General features: G+C 53.2%; 1 protein-coding gene across 5 annotated transcripts in view; it reads left to right on the forward strand.

The window, feature by feature from the left end:
* The window catches only part of PRKAG2 (protein kinase AMP-activated non-catalytic subunit gamma 2), a 248,359-nt gene that overhangs the window by 96,182 nt on the left and 139,118 nt on the right, over positions 1–13,059 (forward strand). Inside the window, exon 1 of one of the 5 annotated variants that reach the window (XM_046020203.1) lies at positions 10,866–11,276. The exons of the other annotated variants lie outside the window; for them this stretch is intronic. Coding sequence (XP_045876159.1) covers positions 11,183–11,276 — 94 coding nt within the window. The 5' untranslated portion in view covers positions 10,866–11,182. Of the gene's footprint in view, positions 1–10,865; positions 11,277–13,059 lie in introns of those variants that run through there. 5 annotated transcript variants of the gene reach the window in all.

The raw sequence follows: 13,059 nt of genomic DNA on the forward strand, positions 1-13,059 counted from the left end.
CTCGTTTTGTCCTTTCCCTGCCCTGGCCTGGAATCGGCCATCTACCCAAAAGTAGCAAGGGCTACTTTTATTGGCCGATAGTATCTGGAAATAGGATCCGGTGCTCAGTGTGCTCGTGGCTGCTGAGACATCGCGGCGTTTCGGTCCTCCCAGCAGACGCACTGGAGATACGCGTGCGTCTAGGAGAGCGGTGGGTGCAGCAGAGAAGGTATGTCCACACGGGAGTACCACGCGGCTGTGACAAAATATAAAGATGGTATCTCTGAGCTAATATGGCAACAGACACGAATAGACGATTCCCAAGAAACAGAGATGGCCCCTGGACCGTAGATAAAAGCACTTAGACATCAATAGAAAGCCTTTCCCTAAACCCAGATTGTAGAGGAATTCACGTCTCTTTTCCTCTGCTGTCTGCCTGGTCTAATGTAACTCCTTTTCGTGTGGTAAAACACAACAGATCATTTACCATCTTAACTATTTTCTTTTATTTTGGAGGGGGCAGAGGGAGAGGGATAAAGAATCCTAAGCAGACCCCCTCGTGAGTGCAGAGCCCGACATGGGACTCCATCTCATGACCCTGAGATCATGACCTGAGCCAAAACCTAGCGTCAGACGCTCAACCGACTGAGGCTGCCCCCCCAGGGGCCCCATCTTGACCATTTTAAAGTGCGCAGTCAGAGGCATCAAGTACGTTCCCATGGTTGTGCACCCTTCGTGGCCATCCAGTTTCAGAACGTTTTCATCGCCCCAGATGGAAACCTGACACCCACCACTCCCCGTTCCCCTTCCCCCCAGCTCCTGGTGACACTGATGTACTTTCTGTGTCTTCGGAGCTGCCTCTTCTGGACACTTGATATAAATAGAATCATACAAAGTGTAGCCTTCTGTGCCTGGCTTCTTTCACTCAGCATGCTGTTTTCGGGTTCCTCCATGCTGTAACAGGTGTTAGCGTTGTGTTCCTTTTTATGGATGAGTACTACTCCCTGTGTTCCGACACACAGAGCAGGTGCTGCTCACCCATCCATCTGCTGACGGACATTTGGGTTGTTTCCACCTTTTGCCTACCGTGAACAGTGCTGCTGGAAACGTCGACATCCAAGTCTATGTTTGAACACTTGTCTTCTGTTCTTTTGGGTAGATACCTAGGCGTGGAGTCTCTGGGTCCTGTGGTAATTCCGTGTTTCACTTGATGAGGAGCGGCCGAGCTGTCTTCCCGAGTGGCTGCTCCATTTTGCATTCCCAGTTTTGTGTTCCAGTTCCTGCAACTTCTCCCTTCTCCCTTGTTCCCATTGTCCTCCTCGTGGATGCCAGGCGCTGGCTGTGGTTTTGACTGGCCGTTCCCTCAGGACGTCAGGATCGTCCCATGTACTTATTGGCCATTTGTGTATCTTCTCTGGGCAAATGTCTGTTCATTTTTCCATTGGGTTGTCTTTTTGTTGCTGAATTATAGTTCTTGTTACATTCCAGATGCCAGACACTTACCAGACGTATGCATTGTGAATTTCTTCTCCCTTTCTGTGGACGGCTTTTTATTCCTCTTAATCGTGTCCTTTGCAGTGTAAAAACTTTTACTTTCGATGACAGCAGGGTCTTGATGACCAAAAATACCTTAACATATTGCTCCTTAGTCCTTGGCCCGAGTGGATGCTTAGAGTTGTTGAAATGAACGGGTGGGGGGTGCCAGGGACCGCAGCTCATTGACTCTGGAGATGCCAGGATAGACGCTGATGGATGAGGGGACTGCCTCATTGTCACCACATTGTGACCGGCCGCCTCAGGGTCTGACCATCCCCTTAAAGCCCCCAGTGAGGGGAGAGCAAAGACAAGAGATTGTCTGGAGCATCGTTCCTGAGTTTCACCCTCTGACTTTCTAGGAGCTCCTTGCCTGACTGCAGCAGGTCCAGTCTCTTCCCAGAGTTTCTTCTTGGTGGGGATGTTGGAAGGACACGCCGCGATGGCTCTCGTGGCTCGTAAGACTCTGGGAGGAGAACGTAAGGCTCTGGGAGGAGAACCTCCCACCTTCCTCCTCGCCCTCTGATCCTGCAGGGACCCTCGCTGGACTAGCTCCAAACCTCCTGAAGGGCAGGAAGCCGCTACACTGATGAATTAGTGCATTCTCCTCCCTGGGGGAGGGTTGGGCTAACGTTCTGCTAATCTTCCAAATCTGGGCCAGAGATAAGAGATAAAGCGGGAGATCTGGCCAGATGGGCGTGCATGCCAGGGGCTGCTTTCTTCAGGCTCCGCTTGCAACAGTGTTTCCCAACATTTTTCTTTTCTTTTTTTAGCCTTTGCTGAAGCAACATACTGTGAATGCACCTTGCTAAACTTTCCTGCTGTAGATAATGATCCCCACTGACAAGATTTTTTTGCTTGTGTTTTTTTTCTCTTCTTTACACTTTAGTTTTCGGTAAAGCGGTTCAGTTACATGATAGCAAAAAAACACAAACAATTTGCCATGATAGATATTGAAAGGCAATAGTCCTTACCCCACTCCACCAAAACCTAAAAGGAACCTTTTAAAATTGTGTACGTAGTCAGCTGTTTTACGGCTTATCGATGATACAACGTGTACGTTCTCTTTTACTCACGCCCTAACATCTTCAGTTTCCCGTCCGCTTTCCTTTTTAAAATTAAAAAATTAAGCGGCCTTTTCTTCTTATCACCACCCCCCCCCAAGAGCCTTCTTAGGCATTTGTTTCTAATCACCCCTTTGCAATTTTAGCAGGACAGATACACTGTATATAATTTTCGTACTGCGGGTCTGTGGGCACTTCATGTGTGAAAAGAGCACATCTCCCGCCCCAAGAGCCATTTTCACCCCCTTAGAGGCAGCATTGCGATCCCCCAGAATCATAATGTCATGGGAGAGGAAGTCGGGGTGAGTGATATCAGTGACACATCGGACACGTGTGGGATAAGGCCAATCTGAATGAGCCACTGATCTGAATTTTGGAATAGCGTTGTTATATTTTGTCAACATCAAGAAGTGAACCAGCCACCCAAGTTAACTTTTGAGATATTTGAAACTTCAACCATTAAGCACCAAAACATGCATCTTATTTAACTGTTAGATGCATTATACACTTGGAAGTTTTCTTCTTCGAAAGGTATGAACTATAACTTCACGTTTTACAGACGATCAGGGACTAGGCTCTGGATGGTGAGGGCTTCTGACTCTCGTCCTCCCTGTCTCCGTCCTCGGGTCAGCTACGTGCTCTGCGCCAGTGTTCTTGCCTGGTAGCACCCCCTACCGGTGTTCTTCGTGCATGTGGTTAAAAAGAGTAAATTCTTGGGGCGCCTGGGTGGCTCAGTGGGTTAAAGCCTCTGCCTTCGGCTCAGGTCATGATCCCGGGGTCCTGGGATCGAGCCCCGCATCGGGCTCTCTGCTCGGCAGGGAGCCTGCTTCCTCCTCTCTCTCTCTCTGCCTGCCTCTCCACCTACTTGTAATTTCTGTCTTTCAAATAAATAAATAAAATCGTAAAAAAAAAAAAAAAAGGTAAATTCTTAGTAGCAAAGTCCCTTGGTTCCTCACTGAAGAAATAAAATGCTTGGGCTGTGAGTGTTTTGGCTAATGAGCAGCATTTTGTCCGATGACTTCTGTCCTCTGGGTTGGGACTGGGAGCAGGGATGGCCCGTGGGCTGCTCCTAGCTCAGGTCCTGGCGCCTGCCCGGCTGGCCAGGCTTAAGGATCCGACGCCCTCCACCGAGACGCAGAGCCCAGGCAGCCAGCTCTGGGTCAGGGCCCAAGGAGGCGCCTTTCGGTAACCGAGGCTTTGCTGCGGCTTTCCCCTCCGTGTCCTTGAGGCGCTCGGAGTGTGAGCCGGGAAGGATCTTTCCGGGCCGCATTAAGGTTGACACGATGCTTTCCACCTACAACGCTCTGCAGCTTTCAGGATATTTTTGCAGTTTTATCTCGCGTGATGATGCCCCACGGAAGACTTTGAGACCATCTAGGGAGTCATGCTTTCAGGCGTTGCCCTTGGGCATGCCAAAAATAATTACTGCCATCGTTTCTCACTCTTCATAGACACTTCTGTGCTCTTAAAGATGATACCCTGTTGTCACTGGGTTTAGATGTCCCTGGTGTGGGTTGAACTATTTAGGCAGAGGTGGTTTGTCTTTGCCAAAAAAGTCACCCTCTTGTCACTCAGACTGGAGCCTCCGGCCTCCAGCTCACGGGGACCGGGTGAGTAACCGTGACCGTGAGCGGGCTGCAGTGACACGTGAGCGTGCACGCGGGCCTGAGTCAGGGTAGGGGTGCGTCCCCGTCCGGAGCCTCGACCGCATAAACAGCTCCGAGAAGGGACACGGAAGGCCCCGGTGAGGTGACACGGCAGTCTCACTCAGAGTCAAGTGACACAGTGACCTTTAGAACTTTCCATGAAATAGGACCCAGTCTTTTGCAACCAGCGGGAGAGCGCGAGCCGCTGTGTGCTGCCGCGCGCCGAGGGCGCCCGCTCCCCTCTTACACACCGGGATTCGGTTTGGCTCGCAGGCTCTCGGGGCTCTGGGTGCTTTTCAGGTACTGTCACATGATCCTCAGAGGTTTTCGGAGTCGGATTTCAGTCCAGATGTCTTTATTTGCTCTTCCCACATCCCGACAGAGAAGAGGCAACCCGAGGTCCTAATGCCGCTGGCGGGGGGCACCGGCGACCCCGGGTCTGACCCCAGCCCTACTGCTGGCCTCCCCTGGCTGGGATCCTGGGCAAATCAGTCGGCTTCTCGGAAGCTCCGTTTCTTTGTATTAATTAAACAGAATCATAAGGGCTGGCCTCCTGCCTGCCTGCCTGTGTGGTGGGGAAACCCCCGGGAGACGTCGGTATTGTCTGTTCACGCAGCGGCGGCGTCCCTAACAGGGTGGGTCCCATGGCAGCCAGGCCCAGGCCTGCCGGCGGCTTCGGTGTGCACCTGCGCCTTGTCTACAGTCCCCCGGGGCGAGGGCGCGCTTGAGGGGTGCATGAGGCTGTGAGAACCCGTCCTCGGGGCCGGAAGTGCCTTATAAGGTGGCCTGCCGGGTCTTATCCCGGTCCCGCGTGACCCTCTGGTGAACCGTTCGCACCCGCACCTGACACGCTACGCAGGTGGCTTCCATGACCAAGTTTGGGACCTAGGAAAATTTTATTTTATTATAATTGGAAATCCAGAGTGAGGGTGGGCTTCAGGGGGATGGCTCCCTGGACGGCCCCGCCCGAGCTTCTGAGGGAGGAGGACGGGATGGTCTGCGACCTGCGCGACCCCGTGAGGACCCGCTCGGCGGTGGGGCCCCTGCTGCTGCACACCCATGTGTACAGAGATGGGGCGACATCAGCCGCGGGGGCTAACGCAGAAAGGGGACGAGTCCTGGTGGGAGCCATGACCACGAGCCTGGAATGGGACCAAGTTACGGGGACAACAGAGGCCTTATGTCTTAGCGCTTGCCGCCGGGCTGTGGGAACAAGGCCTCCTGATCACCAGTGGAGAACTTCCAACGACTGCCCTGGGTTACGTGTGTTTCGGGGTCCCCGGGGTCGCCAGCGAGGTCTCACACATCAGAGCTCTGTGAACGTGTAGGTGCTCAGGGCGTGGAGAGGCCGCGGGCCGCACAGGGAGGGAGCCAGAGCTTTCCGTCTGCCCGCATCCCGCGGCAGTGGGGAGGGAGCGCTGTCCTGTGGGCCTGTCTGCGGTCCCCGTGGTGTCCCCTCTCCTCCATCTCTCCTCTCACCAGCAGTGCCACTGGCTAGACAGTCACCGGTGCACTCTGTCTCCTGCGTGGTGTGCAGGGTTCACATGGGCAGAGACCAGTCCGCCAGGGAAAACGCAAGCATCAGAGGAAGGGGACCCATTCCCCAGTGTCATGGTGCCCCTGCCCTCAGCCCTACCCTGCAGGTGCTGCCCAAGGGTGGGTGCAGACAGTCGGCTGACCGAGGGGGGGGGCATCGCAACAGCCTCCCTTGGCTCTCAGGCCTCCAGTAGAGGCAGCCGTGGGGGTCAGGTGACTGCCCCTAAGGTGACCGGGGCGGGGGGCACAGAGCACAACCTTCTCTTCCCTGGCCCACCTCCCAGCCCACCAGCTGCTTCGAAGATCTCATCACCAAGTGCTGATTCAGCTTCTCCTGTGGGCTAAGAGTCCCCGTGCCTGGAGCATTCAGCGTCTCCTGGGAGAGAAGCAGCCCACGAACACGCAGAATGATGGGGCGAGCTCGCGTGCTCTCCAGCGCTCTTGTCTTGTTCTGATTGTCGGGTATCAGCTCATAGTCGAAAGACTGCGACTCCAGCAACAGCAAAAGCGAACAACATATTCCGTCCTTCCCCAAACCTTGTAGAACCCCCGACGTGGTGGTCAGGGAGGCCGGGTTCCCTCCGCCTGGAGCAAGTGCAAGGACAGAAGGCAGCTCCTGCCCCAGGGGCCTGGTCCTAGTCCAGGCTTCCGGCTGTGACCCCAACAAGTGATTTGTAAAGTATGACCTAGAAAGGCCCAGACCCTTTAAAGATACATTTCAAACGACAGATCCAGGGGTGACTGGGGGGCTCAGTCGGTGAAGCATCTGCCCTCAGCTCAGGTCATGATCTCGGGGTCCTGAGATCGAGCTCCGTGTTGGGCGCTTGCTTCTCCCTCTCCCTCTGCCCTTCCCCGCCCCCCGCCGTGCTCTCTGCTCTCTTGTGCTCTCTCTCACCCTAATAAATATATAAAAAAAATTTTTTTTAATTTAAAAAGATTTTTTTTAAAAAGGACAGTTCCATCTTGGGAGCCACTAGTTCCTTTTTCCCCCAGTCCTTCTCTTAAAAAAGATCCCCAAGTACGGAAAGCCTTCCGTCGGAATGTCTTCCTGCTGGCTGAATCACAGTGGCATAAAGGGCGTGTCCCCCCCCCCCCCCCCCCCCGCCCCCGCTCGTCCCAGACCATCAGCTGATGGAAACGGGGAAGAAGGGAGTGAGCGATTCTCTCTCCCAGCCCCTGGGTCAACATGCTGAAGGCAGGGTCCTGGGAGGCTTCACCTGCTGTGTGAACGTGTCCCCTCTGCCAAAGTGTCAGTGTTTGTCCCTAATTGTGGAACAAAAAGCGCTGTCCCCAGTTGAAGGAATTCCAGGCACGTGTGAGTCGAACAGGAAGACCCCAGTGGCAAGCGAGCCAATTGTTAAATTATCAGGAAGTTCGCAAGTCTGTCCATGCCCCCCCCTCCCCGGGGCCTTGAGATGGGCCCGTGCTGGAGCATTCACACCACGGAACGTGGCCGAACACGTCCTCCCCCTGCCCGCGGCCTCCCAGAGATCTGCCCGTTCCACACTTTCCAGGACGCCACTGCTCCTCCGTTTCTGAAATCGTGTGTCGCCAACAGCCTTTACCTCTGCCCTTGGGTAAAACCGACCCTGGGAAGAACATTTCGAGGGAGGGCGAAAGTACAGGTTGAAGTAGGTGGGGTCTGTTTGGGAGTTTGTGTCCCTATCAGGCTGAAAGCTGCACTAACCTCCAGTCTCAAGCTTTTGAGACTCCATCCTGCAGGACAAGGAACTATCCTGGGCCAAAACCTTTTTGCTGAATCAGACCAAGATGACCATTTCTTTCCAGAATGTTCTATTACCATCTCAGTAACAGCGCAGTGGCGCTGAATGATCTGGGTAATACTTGTCTTCTCTCGGCCCCTCTCCAAGGCCCCAGACACTCGTACTGAGTGAATTCAGACGGTGGGGAGCCCAGTGCCGAGCCACGCAGAGGGAACAACAGGGCTTCCTGAGTCTCTGCTCAGGGACCTACCTGCACGCGTCCGTGGGGGAGGCGAGAAGGTCAGCTCTGTGTTTGCAGAGCACAGCAAGTTCCTTGGTCAATTCCGGCAGCACAGACCCCCCACCTGCGGGCTGGACTTTCACACGGGGTCCTTCTCTCTTTCTCCTGTCAGTCCGCCAGCCTGAAGATCAGAAAGGCCCAGTGAGAACAGAGAAACTTCGCAAAGCACTCCAGTCCCCCACAGTCCTCTGCGTCCCATAAGATCCAGCTTTGGGTACTGCCCAGACTCTTGCCTTGCTTGTGGTGAATTTTCCTGGGCCCGTATCTGACAAATGTCGGTACTGTGTGAAGATGTCAATCTCAGAATCAGATAACGAGGGTTCAAGTCCGTGTCCTCCCAACGTGTTAGCTGTGTGATCCTGGCCAAGCTACCTCTCTGACTCCGTTGTTCATCTTTTTTTTTTTTTAAGATTTTATTTATGAGAGAGAGAGCATGAGCAGCGGGGAGGGAGGGCCAGACTCCCTTCTGAGCAGGGAGCCGGACACGGGGCTCCATCCCAGGACCCTGGGATCATGACCTGATCTAAAGGTAGACACTTAACCCGCTGAGCCACCCAGGTGCCCCTATTGTTCGTCTCTAAATAAAATGGCATTACCAATGCCTGCCCCACAGGACCGTGGGAAGATGGCAGTAAGATGAGAACTGTAGGGTGACCAGCACTCCAATGGGCTTCGGGTAGGCACCCAAAAACAGGATTTATTATTTTACTAATTAAAGTATAATTCTTAGAGGACAAGAATGCCTTTGAATTATTCATAGCACTAATCTCCATCAGCCACCGGCCTGTACATTTGGTTTAATAACTACTTGATGAGTGAGTGACCACGGAACAAAGCACAGAACTGCCAGGCACGCCAAAGTCACTGTTTATTTTCCACCCAAATTTACACTCGCCCATGTTTGGCCGCCACGCTTTGAAATGTTATGTCTCGCTACCTTCTTTATCACTTAGTACAAAGAATATTATACTGGCTTCGAGAAAAATTTTTCATTTTCCTTCTAATCAAATATGTCCCTTTGTTACCGAAATACGTGTTTAGTAGCATTTTCATAAACAAGTTCTGCTTTGCTTTTATTTTTCTAAGTGAATTTTTATTCATGATTCTCTTCTTAAGTAATCTCAGTGCCCAGTGTGGGGTTTGAACTCATGACCCTGAGATCAAGAATCCCATGCTCTACCGACTGAGCCAGCCAGGTGCTCCTGCTTTCTTTTCTTTTATTTTTAAATCAGAAGAGCATTCCTACTTCTGTTAGGATCTGAATTGATAAGATATTTAAAAAAAAAGAAAAGAGGGACTCCTGGGTGGCTCAGTGGGTTAAGCCTCTGCCTTTGGCTCAGGTCATGATCTCAGGGTCCTGGGATGGAGCCCCGCATCGGGCTCTCTGCTCGCCGGGGAGCCTGCTTCCCCCTACCTCTCTGCCTTCCTTTCTGCCTACTTGTGGTCTCTTTCTGTCAAATAAATAAAAATCTTAAAAAAGAAAGAAAGAAAGAGAAAGAAATCTCAAGGGGAAAAACCTACTTACGCCGTCTTTTTCAGAGTTTAATCCCGGTACGTGTGGGCGACCATATTTAACAACAGAGAGGACCCACTCGGACACTGGGGGACCCAGCTGGAGGTGGGTCTTGAGACTTGTTCTGGGGGCCGCGCTGGCCTGGCCTGGCCTCTCTCCTTTCCTCCTGACCCTTCTACCCTCAAAGCCAGCTCCAGCGCTCCCTTCCAAGGGGGCAGGGGGCGTACAATTGCCCTGTGTCCATGCATGCTGATGCCAATCATTGTCCAGACCGGCCCCTTGCCATCGATCCCATACAGTTTTCTTGGGCCGTTCGTATTGCTTTACAGTTTATCCTTGTCATCTGCAAATTCCTTCAAAGCAGAACTATTTTGTTTGTTCGTTCACGCGTCCTGGCTACAAATATTTGATCACTGCTTCTGTCCGTCAGTCCCAGCAGGAAAGGAAAGGCACACGAAACAGCCGTTTGAAGTTCAGACTTCCGAAAGTCGACGAAATCCTAATGTGACCAAGTCTAGTCTTGATACACAGAGGGGAGACTGAGGCCCAGAAGTGGGAAATAACTTATCAGGCTCAGAAAGCCAGGCACACCCTGTGACGCCCCTTTAATCTCGTGAAGATATTGGGAAAACAATTTTTTTTAATTTAAATGTTATTTTTCTATCTCATATTTTTAAACTTTGGTTTGTGAGTTACAAAACACGTATGAGGTTTTTGTTGTGTTTTATTAGGTTGGGGTTTGGCTTAGGAGTCAAGGAAATTAGAATTCGAGCCCTGGTTCTGCCTTTAGCTACGGGACCTTGGGCAAGTCCCCCCGCTTCCTGGGCCTCAGCTTCCCCGTTTTAATGGAAAGGGGTTGGACTAGATCCTTTCTAAAATCTCTGTCTAAAAGCTCTGTCATTCTAGGGGGCACCTCAGTGGCTCATTTGGTTAAGTGTCCGACTCGAGCTCAGCCCAGGTCTTCATTTCAAGGTTGTGAGTTCAAGCCCCACGCTGGCCTCTCTGTGGGCATGGAGCCTAATACATAAATAAAACAATAAAATAGATAAACAGAAGCAAGCAAGCTCTGGTATTCTGCAGTTCTTAAGCCCGGGGCCCAAGTCATGCATTTGCTGAAGAACCTTCCAGGGAATGCCGGGGGCCCCCCATCCCCGTCTCACAGGTGGTCTCACATATTTCGTCACGAAGGAGCGTGAGCTGAAGTGGGTTCGGTGATCTCCAGCCCAGGGACCTGGGGCTCCTCCGCCGAGAAGCAGCCAGAGCCTGCTGACCCCGTGGAACTCTGGAACACATGAATCAAAATAGTTGTGTGATGTCATGTCATAATGGGAATGCGCTCTGGCCCATTGGTGCCAAGAATTGTCTGTCCGGGGCGGTTTCCTTTTACAGTCTTTTTAAAGAGACATCTGCGGATCTGCACATGACCGGCGGGCCCGGGCTCCGCTTGCCTATTTAGTCTTTTCTGATTTTAACGGGGAAAAGCCCTGGAGTGTCTGAGCGCGCAGCTGACCTCAGCTGCACAAACAAACCCACTGGCAGCTTCTGCGTGCGCTCGGGCAGCTCCCTGCCTACTTAAGGACAGCGGGGCTGCTCCGCGACAGCCGGAGGTGTGGCGGGAGGACAGCCGAGCACTCTCGCGGAGGGAGGACTGCTGTGGGATTGCCCGCGAGTCCCAGGGTGGCGGCTGGCCCCGAGAGCGACCCGCCCTGCGTGGGGGTGAGGGCCCCCGGCCGGGACACCTGCACTCACGGGCCGGGTCTCTAAGCCCTTGGGGGCTGAGGCTGCCGCGTGCCCCACACCTGCGGCTGATGCCTGGCCTCTCCCGGTTCCCGGCCACCTGGTGCTGACACCCGTACGACGGGTCTTGGTATGGTCACCTGTCGCTGCTCCTGTGGCCACGGCTCCTCATGAAGCGTTTCGGCAGCCTCAGGGGGAACAAGAAACACAAGGACGCAAACCGGAGCACTGAGAGGCGCCAGTCGGAGCCCCATGGCCTTTTTGGTAGGACAGTCCCTTGGCCCCGTGCTCTGCTGGTCTGGGTCGTCGGAGGGAAGCCCCGCGGCGTGCGTGCATGCGTGTGCGTAGCCTCCCAGGCGGTCGCTGTGCGCGCGTGTCATTGCAGGCAGGAGTCAGAGGACTCGGTCGGCAGGTGCCTCCTTATGGGTGGTGATGCTTTTGGTGAAGCGCCCAACGCTATTTGGTGACTGTCCCCTGTTTCACCCCTCCTGGCTCAATGAGATTGGTGCTCAGTTGGAGGATCATTCATTTAGGCAAAACCAGCGGTTTGGGAAAGAGAGAGAATGGGCTGGAGCTGTTCTTTTTGGTTAAGGATAAAACGTGTGCGTGGAGAGAGAGCTAGTGTCGAGGGCCAAGGGGATGGACCCTTTGCCCCCCTGGCTGGGGAATCCGACAGACCAGGGGTTCATGTGGGAAGGAAAAGCACCTGCCTGATTGGTGTCCCCTGAGAAGGAAGTTTGCTTTGTGGTGGCACTGGCTTCTGGGACCTTCCACCGCCTCTCCACACACAGGGGTTGGGACCAGTGTGACCGGGACATGTGGGGAGCGTCTGCAATTCAGTATTTCCAGGGACCTGTGGATCGGGGGTGGGTCTCGCTCTGGCTGGCTGGTGTAGCAAAGCATTCCAAAGCATTCTCAGCCCCCCGGAGGCCTGGCTTAGTCCTGCCCACTCAAAATCAGATGCCAGACTTCTTCGTTTTAACTTCCTGGTGGCCACTGCTGTCTGACGTGGAATGTTCCCGAGCACCCGGTTCTGAGTTGGAGCAAAGGGCCCCCACACACGTCCCAGAGATCGCGAGGAGGGGGAAGCTGAGCAGTGCATTAAATTGTGTCCCTTGAGTGGCATATGACATGATATATGGCAAAAAAAAAAAAAAATAGTCCTTGTGCATAGTAGGAAAATGACTTTGGCAAAGCTTCTGGGCAGTACATGAAAATGAAAAGGTAGATCTAGAACTCGCTGCCGGGGCTGGCTAATCCAATCCAACCAGCTGCTTCCAGAAGGCCTCTGACAGCCCCGGTGGGAGGCTGGTGCCCCTTGGAGAGGTGGCCAGAGGACACAGCAGCTCTGGAATCAGGGGGTTCTCAACCTCCTGAAGAAACTAAGGAGGAGTATCTGATCGGATGCCCGGGGGAAATCAGGTAGGAGCCTGACGCCTGCTCCTTGCCTGGGGAAGGAATGACAGATGTCTTGGACTTGATTCATAGATGTGGTTAAAAAAGAAGACTCTTTTTAAAATAATAAAGTAATAAACACTCATTTACCTTAGAATTAAATCTGAACCCAGTATTGAACCGAAAGTCGCGTTTTGCTGACGGGGACGGAGAGGCCCGTTATTAAGAGCCTGTCATTTGCCGGACTGTGGTTTCGCCTCTTCATGTAAAACCCGGCTGTCGTCATGTCTCCTACACTTCTGAGATCAAAAATAATATTTGCGTGTCGACCAAGGTTTCTGAGTGCTCACATGCAAATACCAGATCTGACCAGGGTCAGGAAGATCAGCGCTCCCTCCAGAACCTTCCTCTGGGGTTCGGGAAGCAGGCTGAAGCCACTCAAGGTGGCCAGAGCCCAGGCATCCAGGCTTGTGGTGTGTCCTGGTTTTCTTTTTGTTTAGAGTCTCCGTGTGCGAGGAGCCACGAGCACGGCCACACGGCAGGTGCTGCGCGGGGAGACACCAAATGAAGGAAAAACAGTGTCCCCTGGGCCTTCCTCTCCCTCTGTGCCTGGCTAACCCTCACCCACCTCCCAGACTCAGCTTAGCCATCC

This window comes from Meles meles, chromosome 10 (assembly GCF_922984935.1).
Source record: "Meles meles chromosome 10, mMelMel3.1 paternal haplotype, whole genome shotgun sequence".
Classification (NCBI taxonomy): Eukaryota; Metazoa; Chordata; class Mammalia; order Carnivora; family Mustelidae; genus Meles; species Meles meles.